The sequence below is a fragment of the Pezoporus wallicus genome, unplaced genomic scaffold, assembly GCF_028554395.1.
Source record: "Pezoporus wallicus isolate ANWC-B61680 ecotype Strahan unplaced genomic scaffold, APGP_CSIRO_Pwel_v1 contig_3847, whole genome shotgun sequence".
NCBI classification, from domain to species: domain Eukaryota; kingdom Metazoa; phylum Chordata; class Aves; order Psittaciformes; family Psittacidae; genus Pezoporus; species Pezoporus wallicus.
Genome location: NW_026639842.1, coordinates 5,132,008 through 5,159,150, shown reverse-complemented (window position 1 = coordinate 5,159,150; position 27,143 = coordinate 5,132,008). Strand labels below are relative to the sequence as shown.

The following is a 27,143-nucleotide window of genomic DNA, read 5'->3' as shown; positions in this document are numbered from 1 at the left end:
TGAAGGGGGCCTATAGGGATGCTGGGGAGGGACTCTTCATTAGGGACTGTAGTGATGGGACAAGGGGTAATGGGTTAAAACTTAAACAGGGGAAGTTTATATAGGATATAAGGAGGAAATTCTTTCCTGTTAGGGTGGTGAGGCACTGGAATGGGTTGCCCAGGGAGGTTGTGAATGTTCCATCCCTGGCGGTGTTCAAGGCCAGGTTGGACGATGCCTTGGGTGATATGATTTAGCGTAAGGTGTCCCTGCCCACGGCAGGGGGGTTGGAACTAGATGATCTTAAGGTCCTTTCCAACCCTAACGATTCTATGATTCTATACTGTAGCAGTTTAAATTTCTAAAGTTAACAAGATTTCTGCCCTTCACCAGAACACATCACCTCCATCTACACTTCAGTAATTAGCAGTGAATGTTTCAAATGAACTCCAGTCTTTAAGATCAGACTTTTGAAAGCAATCCATGTTTCTTGCTACCTCTATGCAGCCCAAATGCTTCCTCTGTAAACATGAGAAGCAAATCTGTCCTCCTGACCACAGCAAATGGCAGTTACCAAACCTGCTTCCTGACTTCACAGATACTTATGCTATTATCACCAATGAACAGTGATAATGATCTGCTTAATAACACCCAAACTGCATTAAAACTGAAAAAGCCATATGGGAAAAGAAGATACACATCATGTGGTATTTATCTAGAAAATGTTTAAATAGAAAGGTACCAGAGGTTTCAGCCACCTCAGTGACACAAGGACGAGTCAGGTAAAACAAACATTACCAAATCTATCACAGGAGCATGCTAACTCATAAGGAAGACTGAAACCACAGAGAAACCCTCCAGGCAGACAGATGAAGTGCTCTCACATAACAGCATCACACGTACAGTTAATGCAGTGAGCTATTCGGGGAGCAGATATGAGTAAAAATAGAGTTCACACAGAATAACTCCACCTTATGGCAAAGTTATTTCTAACCATTCATCATCAAAAAGAGAGGAACGTACACTTAAAACTGCCTGAAACTGAGAGCTTTCACCTCTGTTATCTTTCAATAATAATAGCTATCACACAAGTTAACAGTTACAGCCAACTTATCCCCCAAGTCTTCCACAGGAGTAAGATGTTCAAGCTGCATCAAGCTAATCTATTAAAGCCCAGGGGAAAATAGCTTTCTTCCAGATACTAATCATGCAACAAAACTCTGAGCAAGTTCACAAAGTCTGTAATTGATAACCTGGAAAAGAAGCATGCTCACAGCAGAAAATACATGGGAGCCAACTACAGCACTTCCAGACAGCCTCCAAAGTCTTGCTACTGCTACTTCTCAGACACAGCAGCAGCAAAAAAACACCACCTAGCACAATGTCCAGATAGGTGAGATGGTAAAACTGAGGTATTAAGACTCAGAAATTATACTTCAAGAGAGACAATTCAAAGATACACTAGGCAAGAAGCTGAGCTCATAGGCAATCCAGAAGAAAAATAAACTGTTGAAGGATCAGTCTTGCCCTGATTCTGTTTATTTGCAAGTTATTTATCTCAAAGAACCTCAGGAATCTTCTGTTAGATGCCATCTTGTCTAGCTTTAAAAGACAGATTTTGGAAAACCTGAGGACTGCTGAACAGCTAGAGCTACTGAGATACCTCAGCCTTAAATCCTTCATAAAGGACAATGAGTTCAGCTTGGGCATTAGGACATTAAATATTTGATGTCATAAATCACCCAATCACCAGCCCTCTGGGCTGTCCTCCTAGACCACAGCTTAAGTGACATTCCTATTGCTTGCTTCAGTTTTATAGCAGAAAGTGTTATACAGTTAGCTTTTATTTAAAAGAACAATGCCATCCATTTTTAATGTTAATACTTGTCTCTTATTTAAGTAAGATAATTACAAAGCAAAAAACCGACTTTTGCTCTTATTAACCATGTAGTGGTCCCAAGGAATACAATGAACCATTAAAAATGGGATCTATATGGCAAAATTTAGAGGTTGTTCTGACAAATGTGCTGAACTTGCATATTCACATCTCTTCATAGCCAAGCAGGGAAAACTGTCATTTCTGTGGCATGACTCACCAGCCTTTGACAGAGTTGAAGTTGTACCCACAGATGCCATTTTCCCCCTCACTGACTACAAGATGTCTACACAAGGATGAGGAATCCTACTTGATGTGACTACTTGTCTTTTCCAACATTCTGTCTTTTAACTAGATGGGTCATATTCTAGCAAAGGAAAACAGAAACTGAAATCCTGCATGTATCATAAATCATCTCAACAATAGGTGCTATTGCACCACAGAGAGCCAAACAGGAACAAGGTTTTCTTACTACAGGAACTCATTACACCAACTGTGAACAGGCTGAATAGAACAGGCTAACTCAGGTTAGACAGGACTTATGAAGGCCAGAGCACTCAAATATTTCCACTGTAAGTCTTAAGGAGGATGTAGCTTCTTCCAAGTAACAGCTGTTAACAAGAAAGACCAAGTTAGACCCATACATAGGAAGGCCTGTTTTTCATGTAGTAAAACATTTGGCAAACCTAGTACTTTACAGTTAGCAAGCTCCAAAGTCGCTTGGTTACTGAGCAGTGACACCAGAAATGGTGGCAAGAGATAGAAGGTTTCACCAGACTACAGAAAAACTCTTTCCTTGATGACAGTAAATACAGAAAGGGACACTCCTCATTATGATACACCAGACCAGTAATCTCACAAGCCCTTGTGAAAATGCTCTCGAGTAAACATCTGTGAACGAGGGAAGCATCCGAAAGGAAAACCGAGGACAAGCTTATTTCCAAGAATTCAGCAAGCTAAATTTGTTTTATCTACCACTATGTCATGAAAACTAATTACATGCATAAGTGACCAGTGGGTTTCAAACTTGTCTGCCAGGACTGCCCCATAAGGTAAGGAGGGTGACTGCTGCTGTTCAATCACTTGTTTCATTTGCCTTGCAAAAAGGATCTTGTCCTTGAAAACATTGAGAGAGAAGAGCTGTGAGCTTCTCATGCCAAAGGGTCAGTGCTGAGAGAGTAAAAAATAAAATGCTACTGTACTGGAAGACACAGAGCACCGTTGTCTCAATGCCAAAGTTAACTTAGAAATGCTGGAAGGTAACAGAAGTAAGAAACGTAGTTACGAAACACCTTCAGATATGCCACTACCAAAGCAAGAGGATGATGCAGAAGACAGTAGCTTGGACAGTGTGTAAAGATCTACCAGAACTTGTGGTATGGCTGCCATCCAAGGGCAAGATGATAAATGTGTACATTTCTTGTACCTATTTTCACTGTAAACCAACACCAGGGCATTAGCTCCACTTGCCTGAAAAGCCCCTAATGTTCCCCCAAGAAACGTCTTGTGTCAATGATTTGAAGGGCTACAAAACTTCAAAGGCAACTCATGCCTCAAAATTCGTATGTGGACCACAGCATCAAAACCAAACCCAACCTTTCAGGCAATCACTGAGAAAAAAACCCTTCCCAGCATAACAAAGTTTGAGAAGTTGTTGAAGTAAGTTTGCAAGAAGGCAGCATTCAGTGTTGGCAAATTGGGTAAGAGCAGCTGAAGTAGTACTGTAGAAGGTTAAACTCATATACCCACATGCTTTAAGTATGAAACAGCAAGGCATGAGTCCATTGTAAAGGGGAAAAAGCTTTCAATTTTCAAAGGATAACAACATACATATATTCACAATATGAGCAAATATGCTAAAGTTTCTCCAGAATAGTCATTGTTCTTACTGTTAGAGTAAGAAGGCACAAGGAAGGTTACCCTGAGACTTCTCTCTTTGAAGCTAAACACTTGCATTTCAGTAGTTCTTAGTAAGAAAACCAAGAGTAGTACAACCAGTCTTTGTCATATCAGGAAAACCATCAGGCCTCTGCTGTGACCTCTGTACTGCATAAGAACTGGGCAACCCAAGCTTTACTCCCTTGGTCTAAATGTGTTTATGAGCTGACTGACTCTCAGATGCTTTTGATGTGAAAACATGAGGAATGGGGCAACAGCTTCCAGCCCAACATAAACAGGACTTGTATTCCTTAAGTAGCATGGCAAGTTCTCTGGCTGCCCAAACCTTGCCAGATGTTCAAGAATGTTACAAAACAAAGAGTCTCAACTCCTGTATGAGGGAGAAGTAAGTGGGATAATCTAGCTGCAACAAAATAGGTTTATAACACACCTCCCCTACTACTCCCTCACATCACTGTGATTTCAGGTAGTCCAGCATATTATCATCTTTTCTTATCTGAAAAATAACTCTTCAGCGACTAGAGGTGCTCACGCTTTCTCCCCATTACTCACTTTCAGCATCTAATGGAAGTCATTGGATCCCAGGTAATGCAGCATTGTCCACTGGAGAAGGCCAACCACCCTATTTTCACCTAACACTGGCTTGTGATACAGTATGTGGGAATGCAGATAAACCACGACACCAAGTTGAAAATACTTCACCACAGAAAGCTCTTTGGGCAACCCTTCTCTTCCACAGTCTGCATTGTCTTCAAAGGATTTATTTCTATGGCCTGAAAAGTTCTGTGAACTAAACAGAAATAAAGGACTCCTTCACATCTTTCACAAAGAGCTCCTTCACAGCTCCTATGATGATCACCTTGATAATATAAAAACAGTACAAGCTATATATTCTCCAAATACACCATGCACTTTTGCTTTGAAGCAATTCATAACCAGATGGCCACAACACTGAATCATAGAATGGTTTGGGTTGGAAAGTATCTTATGATTATCTACTTCCAACCCCCCCTGTCATGGGCAGAGAAACCTCACACTAGACCAGGTTGCTCAAAGCCCCATCCAGCCTGGCCTTGAACAATTTCAGGGATCACCTGGAATACATTAGCATGTAAGACAGAGACAACTGCTATTTGCAGGTGAACTAGACCGTTGTGAGAGTAACCAGCAAACACACTGATCTAGAGATGCAAACCCATTTTTATAGAATAGTGTTGCTGGAATACTGGCAGTAATTCTGGCCAGCCTGAAGGGCCAGCCCCAAGACACCCACAATCCAACACAGCACAAGCAATCGGACCAAGCATTGGAACAGGCTGCCCAGGGAAGTGGTTGAGTTGTCATCCCCAGAGCTATTTGGAAGATGTACAGATGTGGCACTTAGGGACACAGTTTAATGGTGGACATGGCAGTGCTAGGTTAAAAGTTGTACTTTAAGATCTTAAAGGTCTTTTCCAACCTAAACACTATTATGATTCCATGACATTTAAACACCTTCAATTTAGAAGAAGTAATTCTTCCCAAACACAAGATCCAAAGCAAAGAAAATTCAGGGAGGTGGACCAACTTTCCCAGAGAATCTCCACATCAGCTTTCTAAACAGTCAAGAGGAGACTGAAAAACACTTCTCCTAATTTGTAATCTAGTGATGACATCACAGGAATTGTTCTCTTTTTAGGAGATCTTAATTGCTTTGTCTTTATGTTTCCAAGAAAAGTGGCCAACGAAACATTGGAAAGGATATTTATTAAGCACTAATTTGCAATTCCATTTATTTTCCTTCAAATAAAACTGTAATGTCCAATCCAGACATCTTTTTAAATTACATAAATCTCCAGTCCTATAAAGGAGCTATTCTGAAGAGCTAAAAAACTCTTTTATAGTGCATATAACCAATTCTGTGTTTTTGTAAGTTGGCTTGTCTGGAGGGACTAAACTAGTATGCAAGTCCACAGCCAACCATCTGAGCAGGACAACTATTGCATTCAAATTGATCTGCCAATTATTTTCTTCTTTGGTCTGTGAATTTGGTAGGATTTCCTCCTTGAAGGACTATGCTACTTTAAGTACTTAACAATAAAGACTTGTCTAGGGCAAGGGCCAAGCACCTCTTGAAGACAATTTCCTCTTTTACTTTATATATCACACCCTCAAGTAGAGGAAAAATTGTACAAACCTGTTATTAACTGAGAGGTTGCATTTGCTTTAACATCTGAAAAAACCCAACCAACAAACATCTATAAGCAGCTCCTCCAGCTCATGTTGCATTTGGAAAGCTTACATGAAACCAGATAAAAATACAGTTTTCTCCATTCACAGGAGATGGAATGGGAAGACTCCTGGTAGATGATGTACTCCTAATGGACACAGAGTGCTTCATATAATTTAAAAGCTGATGGGGCAGTACCTTTCAGACCCAAACTAAGCCCCAGAAATAACAGGTAGTGTCTTATCCTCAAGGAAAAGTACGTAGGCACATGTTCTAGATCTCTCCCTAGAGAGCAGGTACTATGTCCACATGCAGAAGGCTTCCTCACACCACATCCACATGAAAAGGTTGCAGTCCAACTGCAGACACCAAACCGGGACCTCAACTGATACTCTATGTCAATATGCCCATACTATAGCCAGCAATCAAAGGCTCTGCTTCCTATACCACCACAAGCGCTGATTTAATCAGGATCTCTTCTCAACAGACACTGGTCATGACTACAGTCAACTCTATTATTCCATCTCAATAAAGTACTCTGCTGATACCACCTGCTGTTCGAGGGGATCCTAAGGATTCCAGTCTAAAAAACATCACTCTGTTCTGCGCCCAGGGTGTGGGGGAAGTAACTTGAAGCCAGAGTTTCTGCTGCTAGATGCCACAATGGGCTAAGCATAAGACATTAGGTAAGCCTCACAGGCAGTGCCACTGTCACCAGCTGCATTGGAAACGGTTCAGAAATTCCTTCACAGATTAAGATCTTACCAGAAAAAGCAGTGGTAGGCAGGAAAGGCAAGAAGAATGATGCATGACTTTCACTCAGCCAAGCACAAACACCTTACGCACACCCTGTGTAGACCAAAAAATTTCTGCTTAATTGGTACACACGCTATCTTCCTCCAAGATGCAGGAATGACTACTTCCTACTTGTTTCAAGAGCTGCACAAATTAAGCTGCTATGTTTGTTGCATACAAGCAACAGAAGCAGCTCTTAAAAAACACAAGAATCTTCTTCCCGTATTATGCGACTGGTTCCAGCCTGATCCCAATGAACAGAGCTTTTATGTGGCCTGCTCAACTGCCTCAGCCCACATACCAGTTAGAAGCTAAATGACATTATTCTCTTACAGTTCTGCAGGACAGGTAAACAAGGAGGCATATTCACACTCCTCAGAAATGCAGACAGTGCATTAGTTTAAAATTTAGCCACTTTGGCAAGAAAAAACCTCAGAGCCAATTAAGGAAGTCAGTCAATCCCTTTGTAAAGCTGTGGGAACTCTACTGTGACAGCAGACCCAGAGCCTGCTGCATGTTTATAAGCAAACAATTCTGGAGCATTCTTCCTGGAAGCCTGGTCTACCTCATTACCTTGCAGAGAGACAGCAGAAGGAAGAGAAATGCAAATTCTCTTCCGCTCTTAAATGTGGGATCCACTGCATGCTCTGAAAAAGTTAGAAGTTGTACTTACTTCCAGTTTGTTAAACCACTAAAGAAGTCTCCAGAAGATTGACTTTTTAATTTTTTTTCTATGTGGTAGAAAAATAAGTATTTGAGCTCTTACTAGCATGTGGCAGTTACTGACAAAAGCCTACGCTAGTGAGATAACTCCTAGTCCATTACCAACTTAGATAATTCCATTTAACAGAAAAGTTAAAGAAACTAGCATTTAAGTCATGCAGTTGTCCAAGATGTTTTTCAGGATATAAAAAATCTTCAGGATTCTGAAAGCTTATTTTGATGACTGTTTCCACATAAAAATGATTTTTACTTGTTTATGAAGAAATGCTGGGCAAATATTTCAAAAACAGCTTCAAGGTCATGGTGAGCAAAAGCTACATGTATTTTAGTATTAAAACTTTTAAGTTTACTTTTAACAGGTAAGAATATCATTTAGCCAAAGGTTAGATAGAGCTTTTCACCCCATGAGAGCTTATACAAACTTCACAAGACACACCTGCTACATTTCCTAATATACTAGTCTCAGAACTGCAGATTGCTGCTTGATACAGAGCAGGGAAGTCCCTTGTCTGACATTTGCCTTTTACATTCCTCTTGGAGGGTTAGTTGCTCTGCGCTACAAAAATAAGTTAATCTGTCTCATCTTTATGTAGGCTGGGCAAAGTCAAAACAAATTGAGAAACTTGTTTGAAGGTCAGACAGAAAACTGGCTTAAAGTAAGCTTATGCAGTTAAACTTCAGAGACCACTATAAAGCTAGGAAGAGCCATTTCCTTTCAAAACTCATTTGAGGCCAGGATGGGGGGGAATACATTGGTCTCTAAAGAAAACGCAAAGGCAAACATGTGGTAACAAGGGGAAAAAAAAATAAATCACATCAGTAGATGATGTTAGACTGACAAAAATAATCCAGCTAATAGATTGTGAACAAAGTGCTATGTTTTGTTGACATTTGAACTGAATACAGGAATTACTGAAATTCATATTTTCCTTCAAAGAGCTTTAGTATCACTTTCAAAGAAAAAAAAAAAAATCAAATTGCTATGCCACTGTATGGGTACCTCACACAAGTTCAGGCAAACAAAGTAAAGGCAGATCTGGATGTCACCTTATTTCCTCAGATCACTTTAACATTAAATGTATTAACACTTGTAAAACACCCAAATCCTGTGCTGAAGACACAAGCTGGTAACCAGTAAATCTGCATTCAGCTGAGTGTTTTCCTGAAGCTTGTAATAAAGATAGTACAGATCCATTTACTGAATAACTAGAATGATGAACAAGTGAATGCTCATTCACAGAGTAGCCCTTCAGGGGACAAGCTCCCTCACCCCCTCCAAGGGGGGTTGTCCCCAAAGTGTTTGCTCTCCTATTGTTTGCATCTTGGGAGATGTGCAAGAGATCAGAAAATCAGTTTATGCACTGTAAGATGCACACTGTTGCAACTCCCCACCATCCGTAGTGTCAGGTTCCCAAACTTCACAGGATAGGCCAGTCTCTTGATTGCTTCCCTGGTCAGATCAGACTTCTGAAAGTTTCTTTAACGTGCATCCAGCAGAGATGGCACCTTCTCTGGGGAAAGCAAAAGGCTGAATCTTGTCACAAACTAGAAGTATTCATGGGTCAATAGGCATGGGGAAAGCCACAGCACTTTCTGGAGTACAGTATGAATCCATAAATATTTATGAGGTGCAAATACTCACAGGCTACATCTATTAGTGAGCTAAAAGGGTGACAGAACAGTCCACTGTCAGTCTAAATCAAAACTGTGCCAGCTAACACTCTACCAGACAGTATCTGCCACTTCTCAGGGTTCAGCAGAGGCCAGGGACCATTTCAGATAAGCAGATTAGGCGTAGATGCTCTGTTTTGGCAGAAATAAACTAAGCTATACAAAGGCAAACTGAGCTTTTACTCATTTAGTATAGATGTTGCTCAAGTCTGTGCGAAGTGGCATATTCTCCACCTGAATCACCGCACAGTTTTCCCATAACATATGATCTGATGCCTAACAGAAGTGCATGGGATATAACACTCCTTTCACAACAGCCAAGTGTAGGTGCCAGCTGTACAGGTATATTCCTGACATGTAAGACCAGAGTGGTGTGCTAGCACTAGAAGCAGTACAACATTTGGTGACTGCTGGCATCAAGAGGCCCCTGTGCCTTCTGACAAAGAAGCATGACTGAACAGAATGTCAGCCCCTTCCTGCTCTTTATTAGTGTCCTCCTTTCAGCTGGGATAGTTAATTGTTTTCCTAATAGCTGGTGCAGTGCTGTGTTTTGGCTTAATCTGAGAATAATGCTGATAACACACAAATGTTTTAGCTGCTCCTAAGGAGTGCTTATCAAGAACTTTTCAGTCCCTCATGTCCTGCCAGTGAGGAGGGGCACAAGAAGCCAGGAGGAAGAAGAAACAGGACACCTGAACCAAACTAGCCAAAGGTATATTCCATACCACAGCACATCATGCCCGGTACATAAACTGGGGGCAGTTACCCAGATAGCCAGATCGCTGCTCCAGTTGAGTTGGGTATCAGTCAGCAGATGGTAAGCAGTTGTATTGGGCATCACTTGGTCTTTGGTTATGTGGGGTTTCTTTGGCTTCGTTTTGCGTTTCCCCCCACCTTAGGTTTTAGTCCTCTCCCCCCTCCCCTTTCATTATTATTATATTTTACTTTATTTCAATTATTAAACTGCTCTTATCTCAACCCATAAGTTCTACTAGTTTCCTGCCACTTGTTTCACTCCCAGGAGGGAGTGAACAAGCAGCTGTGTGGTCCTTCATTGGCAGTCAGGCTTAAACTACAACAATCAGCTATCGATTCTGTTAAATAAGACCTTATTTGTGTTTCCAGTGTAACGGCACCTTCCTATCTCCTCTCATATTAACAGTTAAAGCAAGATTCCTCACAAATCTTCACACTAAATCCCTCAAATACATTGAAACTAAACATTTACTTTTATGAACTGATGTTGCTTTAGCAATATGACTTGTGCCACGTTATATAAGTTAACATCTCCAGTTTTCTCAGTTTTATAATACTTTCCACGGTATCTCATGAATAGTTTTCCATGGTGGAAACTTGCAATGTGCACTGTGATTGCTGGCCAGTAGAGGGAGACGGGATACTGTCGTCAAATAGAAATCGGAACGGATTTCCAAAGATGCCAATAGAACAGAACAGAACCCCATTTTTGACTTCTTCCCTTGATTGCTAATAACTTATATGAAGGGAGGCAAAAAGTGAGCCCTTATATATTGTTTTAGCTCTAGGATTATTAAAAACTTGAATTCAAATATTCAGAGAACTGTTACAAGATTCATTCACTCACACTGCTTCTCAAGTGTCACCTTCACACTGGCTCACCAACTGGAAATGAAACTGCAACTTCTTTACATTGCCAGCATTATCTCAACACCGCTTCAGCAATGAAAACTGCCATCAGGCACGATTTCACATAATCAACCAAGAGATCTGGGGAATCCAAAGGAATGGGTGACCTTCCCTAACTAACCAGTTCATGGAAGTACAGAAGTACAGAAAATTCACCTCCCCAACTGCAATAGTGACCAAGCTCACACCTTTAACCCAGGTGACCACTGACAGCTGAGAACTCAACAGGTCATGCCAACAAGCTGCAGGTACAAACTCCCAACAGATTATTCTCACACTATGAGATAAATCCCAATCAAAAGGAAGCTAATAGTCTTTAAGAAGAGCTGAAAGAGTGACAGTAAACACTACCATCCCAAATTTGACCATTCAGGTCAAGAGGTCGAATAGTCCAGAGCTGACAGTGATTCTCTTTTTCCCCCTCCAAGATGGTGAAAAAGTCAACATAATCAACCTCCTAAAGAAGCAAGCTTCTGAGAGGGAAAGAAATCTCTCAGAAGGAATGTGTCAAGAAGCATTCACTAGTACTGTATCTAAATGTAACAGATACTGTTAATTAGAGCTTACAGTGCTTGTATAGAGTCCGTGTGAGTGGTGAAATGAAGAGCAGATGCAGCTGAAAAACTATCAAAACAGTCAAGTGGAATATACATAGAAAGTCAACAACGTGAACATTTAAACTCTGTAGGACTGATGTCTCTGTACTTGAAAGCTCTTCCTCTAAGTCTGCAGGCTGCTTTTTTCCACCTCTACCACACATCAGGTATCTTTTGACTACAAGATTTGTTGTCTGGTAAAGCACGTGGAAGAGCCCTAGGGAAATAAAAGCAACTGTTCCACGGATACCAAGGTGCTGAAAGATAAAGTTTCCAGTAGAAGTCTGGCTTTCTAGGTAAAGGAGGAAATAATCTAACACGAGACACTGGTGACTACTGACTTTGACATTCAGCACTGCCTTCTCAGCTACCAGACCAGTAAGCAGAAGGAGGTCCATTGGCACACAGGCAGAATCTCAGTCACAGCCGTGCTCAAGTTATGACGCTAGTACTGGATAGGATACTTACCTGTAAGGACTCAGCCAAGGTATCAGAGGCAACACACAGAAGCCCCAGTGTGCTCAGACTCATGAGGGACACTCCCTCACTAGCAGGATGCCTGGATAATCCAAAGAATCCAGTGATGAAGTTAAAGTTGCTTTTTTTGTAATGAGCAGCAACTGAAGTGCCAGCGCTTTAGCCATACTGCAGAACATTAGAAGGATGCTCATCATTGTATGAGGAGGCTGTGTGCAGTGCTCTTGATCCACCCTACTACTTGGCCTTGTTCTGCAAAGTAGGCTTTCCACCCTTCAGATCACACCACCTGGCCTAACATTGTATGATACACATGATGATTCTGTGAACTTTTTAGGATGAAGTATCTATTACATGGTTGCCTCTGACTTGTGGAAAGCTTAAGTCTAATTGAGCAGTACATTCCAGACCAAAATTACTTAATGGGCTTAGTTAAGCAAGAATTGGAGCATCTTTAAAAGGAAGAGCACACTGAAACGAAAACCAAAGCAAGCCAAAACACACCAATTGCAAAATCCAGGAAACAAAAAGAAAACCACAGCTTTCTACCATGCTACAGAGCAGATTAGTCTGTTTCTATAGCAGGCAGCTAATGCTGTCTTTTGGCAAACACACTCTTCAGACAGAGCCAAAAGTCTAGCAGATGATTTAGTGATTAAAAGCAAAATGAGAAACCGAAAACAAAAATTTTCTGGAAAATGTAATAATTTGCATAATCAAGCCATCCATTTTAGTCCTAAACTGCCTTACCAATATAGCTGGAACAGGCTCAAAACACCTGGATATTCTTTAGCTATTGCACAGGGATCTTTATATAAAATGTCTTTATGTAAATTCTGATAGCCATGAAGAAGCCAGTATAAGTTTGGGCTTGTCTGAAAGGCTTTTGGATCGTGATTCCAACTGCAAAATAAATTATATCATCTTCTGTTCTGCGAGGAAGTCTTCCCCCAGCTCCTCCTCTGGTACAACAGGACAGATACAGTTGAAACAATACGGTTTTGTACAGTCAAAGCACAGCCTTAAGAGAGAATTTCTCAACAAGAGATCAAATGCAACACTAAGGAAACAGTCATGTAAAAAAATTAACTGCAAGCAAAGGCAGACTGAAAGGAGAATACTCACTTGTAGCGTAGTGTCGAAAACAACAAGCTTAGAGCTTGTTGGAACAATGTCATAACACTTGTGTGACCTCATGAATCGCACATAAATGTCACTTTCCGATTCTTCAAGTGCTGTAAGTAAAAACATTATGTTGTTTTATTTAAGTAACCTTAAAGTTAAAAACACGTCAAATCAATCAAACACCACTGCAGAAGGACAACCCTAAAGCAAAACTCAAATTCATACTTTCAGATCTGGACCGACAGTCAGTCTTGCACTTTGCATTTCAGATTCATCTTTCAAATTAAATGGCCAAAATGTATTGGTATGAAATTCTTATCAAGAATTAATAAAGAGCTATATTTAAAACAAAAAACAACCTGTTTTTCTAACAGCAAACTATTTGAATATGCATCTGAATTCTACTTATGTACAGGGGAAGCCAGTCTGAAACTGAAGTAATGCCAGGCTTGTCTAACTCAAGCTCTTTAAATGAGTATTTCTTCAATCTCATCTCTGTCCAGTCTACTTTCCACATAGTAATTTTGTATTTTCAAAAGAGGGTGCAGGCAAGTTATGTCATCAGTTCTATTTCCTTCAGGCTATTTCACATACAGCATCATGAACCCAAAACTTCATAAAAACAGGATCCACTTAGCTGCAATGGCTTTAGTGCAGCACATCTGTAGCAACAACATGCAATCCAGTCCATATTGCCTTAGATCTACTTTGCATATGTCAGAGTCCAGATGCATACGCAAACATTCTGCAGATCTGCTCAGGTGCATGGGGTTTTCTTTAAAAGCAGTTTGGCCCTCCATTCTTCCCAGCAGGTACCTAAAACTTGGTCAAGGTTAACCCCTGCATCTGACAGGCATCCTCTAAACCTTGTAGTAACACAGGAACTTGGTCATGTGTTAAACTTTTGAGTGATGTAAAAATAAACAAAACCACCTTGAAACAGCTACTGATCATTGAAGAACTTTGTACTAAGAAGCAAAACTCAAAATCCTCATTTGCAAAATCTGCTCATCAGTCATTTGGCACTATACAAATTAGTCATCACTTCCATAGCACAGCTTCCTTAGTCCAATTCTGCAGAAGCAAAGCTGAGCTGCCCCTGCAAGTGGCTACTCTAGAATACAGGCAGTCTCTTCTATGTGCTAAGCAAGTCCTTCACCTCCAACTGTCATTATTCTTTAAAAAATGAAACCAACCACACTTTTTTCCCACTGGAATGCAAAATAGAAGTTGCATAGGAATATGTAAGAGAGAGCCCAGCTGGGAGGAAGCAAAAGAAAAAAGAAAATAACCTGCTGGATTTATGTTCCTATAAACATCAGGACCAGAACTGAAAATAGCAGGAGCTGGGAAAATTGATAAGAGATTAGGAAACCATGCGAGCAAACTGACAGGGAAAGGACAAAGCAGGCAGACCTGGACAATGTTGGCAGGAAACCACCTTTATGAGGTGATCCCAAAGGGGAACTGCTACTTACTACGTCACGTATAGAAAAGGTTAGAAAGGGGATTTGGGACAGAGAAACCTTTATGGAACTCCATAACATACCAACATCTTATCATCTAACTTTTGCAGTAGCATAAACAGCTACTGTGTGTATGAAACTAATTTAAAGACTGTGCAATAAAGTGAGTTGTTAGGAGGTTTTTTTGTTAGGATCTTTTGATTTGTTGTTTTTGTTTTTAAATACACAAACTAAAAGCAGTGATGTGACCAGGCACTAAGCATTAAAACAGTATAAGAACATTTAGATGTCATACTAAACTTCCTGAAGACCAAAGTTCTAAGTTGCTTCTACAACCAAAAATGCAGTCCTTCTGTGCAGTATCTTACTTACTTTAATGCTATCTTTTCCCATGGATAGTACACAATGAGAACAGCACTCGAAGCAAATCACCAGGAAGTAAGACTGGCGGCTAACATGAGCAGTAGCCACTAGAGAGAAACTGCTCTGTCACATTTCCCCAGCACTACAACAGTCAGCCTACAGAACAGGACAAAACTAATTTCTTCCAATTTTAGTCCCGTGCCTATTTCCTTAGATGCCTGCTGCAGCAACTGGAATAAGACAGCTCTGGATCATCTGCAGATGAAGTTTATTCCCCAAACTGACTGAAACAGAGGTTCTCCAAAACCTTCACCAAATACCCAGAAACTACCACAAGAATATATACGCAGGAAAGTTACTATTCTAATTATGAATCTGTACATCCTATTGAGTCTGTAGCCTTAGCAATATGACATTATATACACAAGTATACTAAGGGTAGAAACAAACATAGGAACAGCTCAAATAGTGGATGAACTATAAAACAACCAACTACCTTTAGCTGGAAAAAAAAAAAAAGCAAAACCCAAAACCTAAAAGTTACACTCTTAGAGCACATCATTGCTCAATACAGTCTTGCCAACAATTATGTAAGCATAATGTATCATGATAGATAGCCCAGTAATTGTGAAGCACCACATATTGCCAGATTTAATCAGCTAATGCTGTTAATGGCAGCCACCTGTCTGTATTGACCAGTTCAGTGAAGGTGTGCCTGTAAACCCTCTTCTCACCATACGTTCCCGCTGCACAAATACAATTCCAAGTGGACCTTGACAATCCTCACCCACTTTGGGTGCATGGGATTGATTAGATGCTATATAGATGATGCAACATGGGCAAGCCGTACGTTTCTTCCAGAACTCAGAGAAGGCACAACAAAGCAACTGCTTCTTAAGCTGACATTGGAAAGTTACAAATAAAGATACTCAGAAGCATGAGATAGCTATCTGTGACCACTGCTTAACACCCATGTAAATAGCTAGGAAACTAGCAGGACCTGAACAAGGATCCAGTTGTCCAGCTGGAACTGAGGTTCATTTCTACAGAAGATCTTTATGCCTATTTATAAGTATAATGCACCCTTCATTAGTTACTAACTCAACATGCAAAACATTAGCAGCACTGATTTAACTCATATGCCCTTCGTGACTTCCTCAAATTGGATGGACATTACGATTGTCTGAAAGGCTTTTTCAGACCTAAAACCTTCAGCTACTTGGGATTACTAAACAGATGCTGTAGCCTAATTCTTTGTTTGCATGAGCATTATGTATATAAATGCTGCTCAAAGGAGAAAAGTTCTCTCAAGCTGAATGCTTAGCACATCTCAGGGTGCACTCACACCCATCTTTCCCGTACAGTGCAAGTGGACAGGGCACAGTCTTCTTTACAGATCCTCTCACCTTCCAGAGGACAAACTTACTGCTTTTGGTTGTATTCAACCACCACTGTGCTGCAAATATAAAAAACCCCAGTAAAAATACCCCAATCTCCATTAGGATATTCCTACTTCATTACTTTATTTCCCAGTTCTAGTCTTATTTGTTTTTCTGATAGATGCTCATCTTTTCTGGCTACTATTAGGCTTCTGCAGCCTTATCATGTACCCGCAAAGCGGTACTCCCTTTGGATAGACAAGAACAGATGCATTTCTGCTTGACTTAAAATCTGACTAAGTCTCTGCATGCCATTTCTGATCTGCAAAGGAGATCATCTGCCCAACATAACAGGAGCTATGAATATATAATGGCTATTCTTTCACCATAAAGACAGTAACATTCAGATGTTGATATGATAACCGTGTACTACATGAGCAAGTGGTGGCATAAAATCTCTGCTCCTGCTTGAGGAAGTAGCTAAGGAATCCAAAATTAGATTTGCATAAGAATCCTCATTTGCACAAGCCCCAGTTACACTAATTTAATGCTTAAGATGTCTTAAGCTGTATCACACTGATGGGCCACAGAAGAGGAGGACTACATGCTACAGCCCAACTTCTTTAATCAGGGACTTCTAAGCAAGTTCTGTTCCTTCTCAGAGGCTCACCTGGAGTAGCACCTGTGCTAAGCATGGTCTGTCCTTAACATTCCCATCAATTGTATTCCCTTTGGGCAGATGTCCAATGTATGCCTTTCCATATTGCTCCTGCAACAACTTCTGCAAGGAGTGGGAAGATGGAATGACACTATACGATTCCAACTGCCCTGGAACAGCAAAGACAGTTGCAGATAAGCCTTATGGAGTGCATGGGCTGCACCTTCACTGAGGACTAGACCAAGACTTAGGACACTGCCTCCAGCCAAACGTCAGCTTTCTGCAGCTCATGAGCTGGAAATTAGCTGTCTCACAGATAGAGCAGATTCCCAGCAGGAGATATCTTAATCTAGAGCAGGATCAGCAAAGAAGAGTCCACTAATGAGTAATTGAATGTGTATTTCCATGGGGAGAAGGGGATCACTCATGAAAGCTTGTTTCTTGAGGATTCATCTTGAAGTTATTTTGCAAGTGGACATTTCTCCATGTGTACCCCCTCTCCCCAAGTCACCAATGAAGGCAAAAAACCCAAACCCCAAAATCCAAATCCCAGTGCTGTTTTCTGCAATTTTTAGCAAGAGCACAAGTAAAAGTCACCTGAAAGGTTACAAGTTCTTTGACAGTTTAAAACCTGAAATTTACAGCCTCATCATACAGCCTTTTACAGAGTAAGATTTCTCTCTGCACTGGTATTTTATTTATTCCTACAGGTGGAGATCCTTTAAAGAGTTGAATATCAACCTATTTTATTTCTGTCATCTATTCCCCAGTCTTATTCACCTATTCAACAAATGATTTCTGCTCCCTTCCCGTCTCCCATCCCTGACGTTAACATGACACATGCTTTAACTTTTCTTTCAGGCAATAAATATCACTCACTAAAACATCACAATGGGTTTTTTTTCTTAACAGAAACTTTTCAGTGATTGCAGTGAGATTTAGTACTAAGTATAATTGTCTATGTGGAGAGCTCTAAGGTAGAGCTATCATCTGAATACTCGTACATTAACAGGGAAACTTCTGTGACATTACTAAAGCCATTCCTCAGAGTGTACTGAACAGATGCCATGAGTTCCCCTCCTACTTTTGCCACCACGCAGAGTGCTTTTCTATCGTAGAAATTCCCCTCAGAATTTCAAAACCTTCAACAGAAAAGGAAAGAAAGAAGCGCCTGCAGATGGAGAACAGAAACATGCAGTAACACATGTTCAACGCACATTGAAAAGCTGCCAAGCAGTGTGACATAAAAACCTACAGAAAGTTCCTCAGAAGCGTTTACTGCAAACCACAGGCTGTATTTTTATGCTATATTCGTACTCGGCTGACTTAACAACAAGATCTTCATGCTTCCTAATTTCAACAATATATATAATAGGAAAGGTCATAATTTTGTATTATAGCTATATTTTGCTCCCTGTATTTCTGCACTGGTATCCAGTCACATTCCAAGTTTAGTCTGTGGTTCCAGGAGCATTTGGAAGGAATACATAGGGTTCCACAGAGACTGTTTTCTGTCATCTGCTTCGAAGAGTCAATTCCACCACAGACCACAATCCTGCTGCTGCAGCTCTCTATAGCAGCCCTGCTCCACATGGTTAGATTGAGAGCTGTTAGCTCTATTAATTCTCAAATAGTTAATGAATATAAAGAACCCTTTTTATGGGCCTAAACAACTGTTTGTATTACTGCCATTTCTAAAGTTTACTATGAAGTTAACTGCCAAATTTTAGAAGCCCTTTAAAAAGCAGGGGAAAAAAAACCCAGCTGATAGCAGTATGTAAAAAATACACTCAGCTAACTGTCTGGCTATATGAACAACTCGAGGACAGACAGAAACAAACCACGTATGTAAACAAAAATTCTACCATCTCCCCGGATTTTTAGTCAGAATCAGTCTGGGAAACTGTACGACTTCAAAAACTTAAGAGTTTTCTTACAGCAGCAGGAGCAAGAGCTCCCAGCACCCAACACTAGGCTCTTCACCTTGACTCCTATTAGCACAACCATCGCCCCTTGACCAGTTCTAATGATGGTTAGAAGGAAATTTGTGATACTCTCAAGTGTATTAAATTGCCTAGTTACCGGAAAAAAAAACAAACATACATTTTCTTATCAGTTACTGCACACACATATATATTCAAGATTACTCCAAGTCACACTTCTATTTTAAAAAGGCCAAGTAATATGTTGAGTATCACATTTTGGATGCTGGAGAATTAAAACGTTGCAGTTAGAGACAACATCTATTTTTCATCCCAATGTTTACTACAGAACTCATCCAACAGCAATACATTCAGAGAAGTTTCTGTATATACTGATAAATTTTACTAAAGGAGGTGTTCTATCAGCAAAAGAATAGGACAGAGTGCTTACCAAGTCAAATAATCAAGTAAAATAATTGAGTCTTTTGTTAACACAGAAATAAACAGACAAACACATCATCACAGTGAAAACAGGAATTGGAGAGTTGTTCATGTACATCTGGCTTAAGCTGCAACTTGAAAGAGAAATTTTTCACACCCTTAGCCAACATTCCTTTGTTAGCAAATACAGAATAACTACCTTTTTCAAAGGCTGGATCTAAAGATGTGGTTCCACAGCAGCATAAGCAGCAGCAGAGTATAGCAGCTCTGCTAATCCCTCGTATGCACTGTCTGTGTGGTTCCATTCCCTCCCTCACACTGCATCTGGATTTTAACTTCCACAAGTTGGCCAGAAAAGATGAATTTGTCACAAGTTATTGGCTTCCTGACAGTGCCAGTTTCAGGTCTGTTCCACTCCCATATCTAGCCATGTGGCAAGCAGATTATTCCCACCTTTCCCTTACACTAGAAGCTATACAGTACAAGGACACAATCCTTGCTATAGCAGCTAACTATTAGATCAGCTTAGCCATGTCAAATGGTGCCAGAAGACACCAGGGTGACTAATCACTTAAATAAGCCAGCACAAGCTACCCTCTCTCCCTACTGTTATAGATAACCCTTGGCAGAGTACACAATAGGTAAAAGACGTCATTACCCTTGTAAGTTGTTCTTCTGCTTGCATTTTTATCTGAAAGTTGTCACCACAACTGGCTATAACGTTTCTGTTCACCTCCAGTCTGAACTTACTGAATGAGTGCCTTAATATCCTTGATTACCTCTCCCATGACTTTCACAATGCAGGAGATAGTAGTAGCTCTAGTGTGAGGCAGTAACTCACCTCCTCTAATAGAGCTGAAAAAAAAACCCAAACCACAAGCCAAGAATGGATGTAGTTAATCCACTCCAAGAGCGACAGTGACACTACATAGCAAGAGGCACAAACTATGCCTCGATGTCTCTACAAGCTCACCAACAGCCCCCAGAACAAGAATTTTAAGGCAAACAGAGGCATCTGAATGAGGTGGAGCTTCAAGAACAATGTTCCAGAAATCAAATATTCAGGTAGGGTTTTTATCAGCATTCCTCAGCTAATGGACAGGTGGGAACAGATTCTGATCCAGTACTGTGTTGTGTACAGTATATTGCTGTGACCACAAGCACAGGTTTACCTCAACCTATCTTCTGCAAGATAAATATTACTAGTTTTTTTAGATAGCTTTGAACGATACACAGACAAATTAAAATGTGTATGGTATATCCTGTGAAAAGCATGATAACTGAGGGACCTGGAAAGAAGAATAAGAAATTGCAATTTTGTCACATAAGAACACAGTGAAAGGGCATGACTTCTCAGTCTGCTGAGCTGTCTGCTAAAGAGCCAAAGAGCACTGAAAACAGCAGACAAGAAACAAGACACCAGAAGCTGAATCAATGTCATTCTTGGTAGAAGAAGAATATTAACATAGTTTAAGAAGAGCAGAAAAAAGCAACAAACCCTGATGTTGTACTGTACCATTTGATTTCTGTGTATTCAAGAGGAAACTTTTCTTAGAAAAAAAAATATAAAGAAGAATCACCCTACCAACATAACCAGCCATGTCATCAGTCACAGGATAAGTCTGGGTGGTAAAAAGACTGGAACAAGCAGAAAGAGATGGTTACACAGATGTGTACTCTAAGCGGCAGAACTGATGGCAACTAAGGCTAGCAAAGGACTACTTCCTATTCTAGGAGGGAAAAAACCCAAACAGGTTTAAAGTCTAATACATAGATAGTAATATGATGGCAGTGATAGGAATTGACCGACTATTTCATCACAAGCTGAAAGGATTTCAAATGCAAGGGACTGAAAATAGAGGATGTAGTGACAGAGACAAGATTTTTTTTTCTTTTTCCACTTTCTGAAAGCTGTGAAGAGCTTTAAAATATCCTGGCAGACCACACATTAAAGTTACGGAGTAGCATTACTCATGCAACCACAGGCTATGTGACATGGATGTTGCAGATTGAACATTTCCCACCCCAATCTAAAGGAATGCATGAGCTGGCAGCTAAAGAAAGATCACAGTAAGTTTACAGATGTTAGGATATTCTGATACAAAGAAGTGATAGGAAGTGTATCTAGAGATCAGTATCAGAAGCTTCTTCAGTGATCCAAGATTAATTTAATTATATATTACAGCATGAATACATAATATGACACAAAGAATAGCATTCTCTAAGGGAGCGCGAGCACACAGGGACAACATTAGAATAAGCAAGTTCTACCCTGCTAACTGTGTCTCATCCTACAAATAGGAATAGTGTCCAGAGGCACACAAAATGAGAAGAGAGGAAAAGGTACATTAACGGGCAAATAAAAATGAATAGAGAAGTAAGTGCACACCATCTTATCACTGGAGTCTTAAGAAAAATGTTAGTAATTTCTAACAACAGCAAAAAGCTAAAAAAAAGAACACCACAAGATGTCTTAAAACATTTCAGTTCAAGAATTATATTCTTAATTGCTTCAGACATTTTTGAACACAGTATTCAGGATTGCTTGCATCTACACCTTCTTTGCTGTGCATATTTTAGTACATCTTTTGAATTCTAGAGTTTGTGCAGCTGTTCAGTCACTTCAGATCATTAAGATGTTTTCTCCCATTGTCACAAGGGGTTCCTTGATGCAGAGACAGCACACTGGTACCTGTGTAAACAGGAGGCCCCCTAGTCAAAAACAACCACTCCTGAACTCTGCAAGCTCTTCAAGGAGAATATACAGTACCAGTCAAAAGGAGAGCCAAACAAATTCTAACCCCATCAGAATTCTTAGGTATGTAATGATGCAAGGTATTAAAACCAGTGTATTTGTAAGCACCTACAACAGAAGCAAAGAAAGCCAGCATGGTTGTGTCAAGAACACTTTAGTCTGATCAGTGTTTACTGATCAACTGGTTAAAAAAAATAATTTTAGAAGTCACTGTACACTTCAGACATCGATTTCAAAGTAAGTGTGGATACTACTGCATGTGGGAGACACAGCAGGCTCACCACAACATAGCTGCACAACAAGCAAGCCCAGCTGCAGCAAAACTAGCAAGATGCCTTTTTTCCCCAGTGAGTTTGCAAAAATAGATGACAACTGAGTGTTTTTAAGAAGATATGAACTCCAGTTCAAACTCCTATTAAAGCTGAATGATTTACAAGGTCCATCTTATGCAAAAGAGATATTACAGAATCACATAAAAGTTCATGCTACATGCCTTCAGTTTTCTACAAATCACCCTGGAAGGGCTTTTACTAGCTTGGTATTTCACAGGGAAAACATGGCAAGAGAGTCTCAGAGGCTCAGGGCTTTGTTTTATTCAGCATTCTGCTTAATGATCTTCAAAAGAGGAATAGAACTTGCTTTAGAAAATTGTCAGTTTGAAAACTTAAAACTTGACAATATCTTGAAAATGAATTCACAAGTGGTTCGGAGTTAATAAGATCTTTCAGAGAATACCAGAATCTGAAAAGAATTCAGATTGGATAACTGCAAATTACAGGAGTGACCAAGTATCACTACTACTGAGAAAGAATGGTCCCATTATTGATTTGATTTGCTGCAGCAGAAGTAGTATAGAAAAGGCACAGTTTGTTTAAAGAAGATAACAAAAAAAAAAAACACTCCAGCTGTTAGAGAGCTATTAACACATTCCAGAAGATGGTTAGACAGAACAAAGCAACCTGAGTACACTGTTGTCTTCTTCCTTAAAGGTCCTAAACACAGAATTAGACAAGCATCTCCAACTGCACAAACACATCCTGCTTTAGTGAAGAACAAAAAAGGTTTAGTTCCTGAGAATACTTCAAAAGACCCACTTCTGGTTTTCAGGCTTATAGATCTCCGCTTCTTCAAACCTCAGTTACCAATAAGCTGCCTGAAACAATGAAAGATTCAGACGGTATTTCAAGCTTTCTTGTATTCACAGCACACTTTAAAATCCCTCACTGACTTTTGTTTCTCATTTATGGAGTTAGTAAGCCCTAATAAATGGGCTGAGAAGTTCACACTTCTTTTTTTCTGCAGCCCTTCACTGCAGTGTGGAAAAGCAAACAATTGCATGGGATTTGAGGCAGACAAAAAAAAAAAAGTGATGAGCAGCTTAAGAAACTTCACATTCCACAGCCAATTATAGTAACTATGAAGCTTCTTGTCCAGGCAGGCAGGCAAACTTGTTTGTTTACAACCAAGAGTTGCCTTGCTTGGGGACTAACTGGTAAACAGTACTCAAATACAACTGCATTCTTCTGAAACAGCCTATTATCACATAAACTTTTGGTCAAAGATTTGTACTTTGAGGAAAGCTACATCACAGCGGTTCTGTGAATAAAGGCAGTAACTACAGGCTGCAACCTAATAATGCTTCCAAGACTTTCACCACAATAAAAGAATAAGTTCACCTGAAGAAACTTCCTCAGAAGATTCATGTTCAAGATCTTGCCTTGACAACAAGCACTATGATTTTTTCCCTAAGAATCCCAAACGAAGATCTAATTTAAGATGTCGCCTGTCTGGAATGCAGATATGCTCTTCAAGACTGCAAGCGGCAGGCCACGAAACTGTCTCTACTGGAAGACTGTTAGGCAATTTGAACTTTTGCTGTTTCTTTAAAGCAAGTGTAAGTCCTACCACATGCACAGTTTGCAGACATGTTAGAAAAGAAAAAAACTAATTCCTAAAAGACTTACATGGTTAAGATCAAACCTAAACAAGCAGCCTAACCAAAATATTATTCACAAAACAAGCATTTTCAAAATGAGTATGTAACATCTTCATAACCCGCAGTTATAGAAGCATAGAATAGTTAGGGCTGGAAGAGATCTAAACATCATCTAGTTCCAACCCCCCCAGCCATGGGCACGGACACCTCACACTAAACCATGTCATCCAAGGATATGTCCAACTTGGCCTTGAACACCACCAGGGAGGGAACATTCACAACTCCCTTGGGCAACCCATTCCAGTGCCTCACCGCCCTTACAATAAAGAACTTCCTCCTTACATCCAATCTAAACTTCCCCTGTTTAAGTTTTAACCCGTTACTCCTTGTCCTATCACTACAGTCCCTAATGAAGAGTCCCTCTCCAGCATCCCTGTAGGCCCCCTTCAGATACTGGAAGGCTGCTATGAGGTCTCCACGCAGCTTTCTCTTCTCCAGGCTGAACAGCCCCAACTTTCTCAGCCTATCTTCATACAGGAGGTGCTCCAGTCCCCTGATCCTCCTCGTGGCCCTTCTCTGGACTTGTTCCAACAGTTCCATGTCCTTTTTATGTTGAGGACACCAGAACTGCACACAATACTCCAGGTGAGGTCTCACAAGAGCAGACTAGAGGGGCAGGATCACCTCCTTCGACCTGCTGGTCACGCTCCTTTTGATGCGGCCCAGGATACGGTTGGCTTTCTGGGCTGTGAGCGCACACTGAAGCCAGCTCATGTTCATTTTCTCATCGACCAACACCCCCAAGTCCTTCTCCGCAGGGCTGCTCTGAATCTCTTCTCTGCCCAACCTGTAGCTGTGCCTGGGATTGCTCCAACCCAGGAGCAATATAACACTGAGAGTGTAAATGGAGGTTCTCTCTAGTATGACACTGGATATCATATGGATAGCTTTGCACACTTTTCCAAGAATGTGGTAGCTAACAATGGCTGACTTTCTTCTTACCTACATTTTTGAGTAGATGCCTGGGATTGCCCCAACCCAGGTGTAGGGCCTTGCACTTGGCATGGTTAAACTTCATCAGCCCACCTCACAAGTGTGTCAAGGTCCCTCTGGATGGCATTCCTTCCCTCCAGCGTATCAACCAAACCACACAGCTCAGCGTCATTGGCAAACTTGCTGAGGGCACACTCAATCCCACTGTCCATGTCAGTGATGAAGATGTTGAACAAGACCGGTCCCAACACCAATCCCTGAGGGACACCACTCGTTACAGGTCTCCAGCTGGACATCGAGCCATTGACCACAACTCTTTGCGTGCGGCCATCCAGCCAGTTCTTTATCCACCGAGTGGTCCATCCATCAAATTGATGTCTCTCCAATTTAGAGACAAGGATGTCGTGTGGGACAGTGTCGAACGCTTTGCACAAGTCCAGGTAGATGACGTCAACTGCTCTACTCCTGTCCATCAGTTCTGTAGCCCCATCACAGAAGGCCACCAAATTGGTCAGGCAGAATTTCCCCTTAGTGAAGCCATGCTGGCTGTCACCAAGCACCTTGTTGATTTTCATGTGCCTTAGCATGCCTTCCAGGAGAATCTGCTCCAAGATTTTGCCAGGCACAGAGGTGAGAGTGACTGGTCTGTAATTCCCTGGGTCATCCATTTTCTCCTTCTTGAAAATGGGGGTTATATTTCCCTTTTTCCAGTTGTCAGGAACTTCACCTGACTGCCACGATTTCTCAAATATGATGGCCAGCGGCTTAGCAACTTCATTCATCAGCTCCTTCGGGACCTGCGAATGGATTTCATCAGGATCCATGGACTTGTGCACATTCAGATACTTAATACGGTCTCGAACCAATTCCTCTCCTATAGTGGGCCCAAGGCCTTCATTCTCACAGTCCCCGTGTCTGCCTTCTAAGACTTGGGTGGTGCGGTCAGAGCCTTTGCCAGGGAAGACCGAGGCAAAGAAGTCATTCAGAACCTCAGCCTTCTCCAAATCCCGTGTAGCCAGTTCTCCTGAGAGCTTCCTGAGGGGGCCTACGTTCTCCCTTGTCTGTTTTTTATTTGCTAGGTATCTGTAGAATCCCTTCCTGTTATCCTTAATATCCCTAGCCAAGTTTAATTCTAACTGGGCCTTGGCTTTCTTAACGTGGTCCCTAGCTTCCCAGACAACATCCCTGTACTCTTCCCATGCCGCCTGTCCTTGCTTCCACTTTTTACAAGCCTCTATTTTCATTTGAAAAAAAAGTAAGTGAGATCCAACACACATCCATGACAGTGTATTAGATACAGTTTCCTGGAATCCAGTTTAGAAATTCTACTGATTCTTTCTCTGTACCACAGATAAACGGCAGCTTTACACAAAGCTCATCTTCCTCTGAACTCCTATGATGCCCATAGAGAGCACTGTCTGGGGTTTTTGTTTGGTTTGAGGCTTTGCTCTTTTGAAGGTTTTTGTACGTTTTGTTTGTGTTTGGTGGTTGGGTTTTGAGGTTTTTGTCTTGTTTGTTTTTAAAGAACTGATTCAAAAATACTAGGGAGTTCAAGCAAGACTAGAGCAGAAAAGATACATGCAATTGCTTGCCTAGAGCAAAGCATTCATCTGCTATATTGCGGCATTCAGAGTCTTCTATTAAAGGCAATCATGCAATCCCTTTCACTGAGTGATCCTGCTTCATCCTGAAGTGATTCAAAGCATTAGAAGTCTATCCTACCAACTCACTCCTATAGTAACTACACTGGAAGTTAGAATATTTTTCAGAGCTTATACAGGAAGAGATTATAACCATTTGTTCTTGTGCCAATGTCTTCAGTTAATTTTCTTCCTTAGTGTTTACTATCTTCCCACCTTTTACAGGATGTTTTCATACCCAGTGTTATCACATCCCTTCCTTCTCAGCTTTCCTAAGCTAAATGAGAAAAGTCTTTTAGTTTCCTCCTTTAATGCAAGTTCTATATTCCTGGTCTCGCGAATGGCCCTTTTCTATGCCCACCCTAGTTTGCTCCTTTCTTCAGCACCTCAGTTATCTCCTTCCTCCGTGTCTTTGCATCAGCAGAAGTTCAAACCAAGCAGCAGAAAATACCACAGTGTAAAGAAATGGTAGAAAAACAAAGAGTTTGTTTCTTAAAATGCCCAGTGTCACAACTAACACTTGGTCACAGTACAGAGAAAAGCAAAATAATATTGTCAAAAAAACATACCCCTCA

The 27,143-nt window shown here is 40.8% G+C and overlaps 1 protein-coding gene across 8 annotated transcripts in view; it reads right to left on the bottom strand.

Annotated features, from left to right (window-relative positions):
* The window catches only part of PRKAG2 (protein kinase AMP-activated non-catalytic subunit gamma 2), a 218,313-nt gene that overhangs the window by 16,166 nt on the left and 175,004 nt on the right, over positions 1–27,143 (bottom strand). For all 8 annotated transcript variants that reach the window (XM_057416532.1, XM_057416534.1, XM_057416536.1 and 5 more), the window contains one exon: positions 13,016–13,125. In XM_057416532.1, coding sequence (XP_057272515.1) covers positions 13,016–13,125 — 110 coding nt within the window. The remainder of the gene's footprint in view (positions 1–13,015; positions 13,126–27,143) is intronic.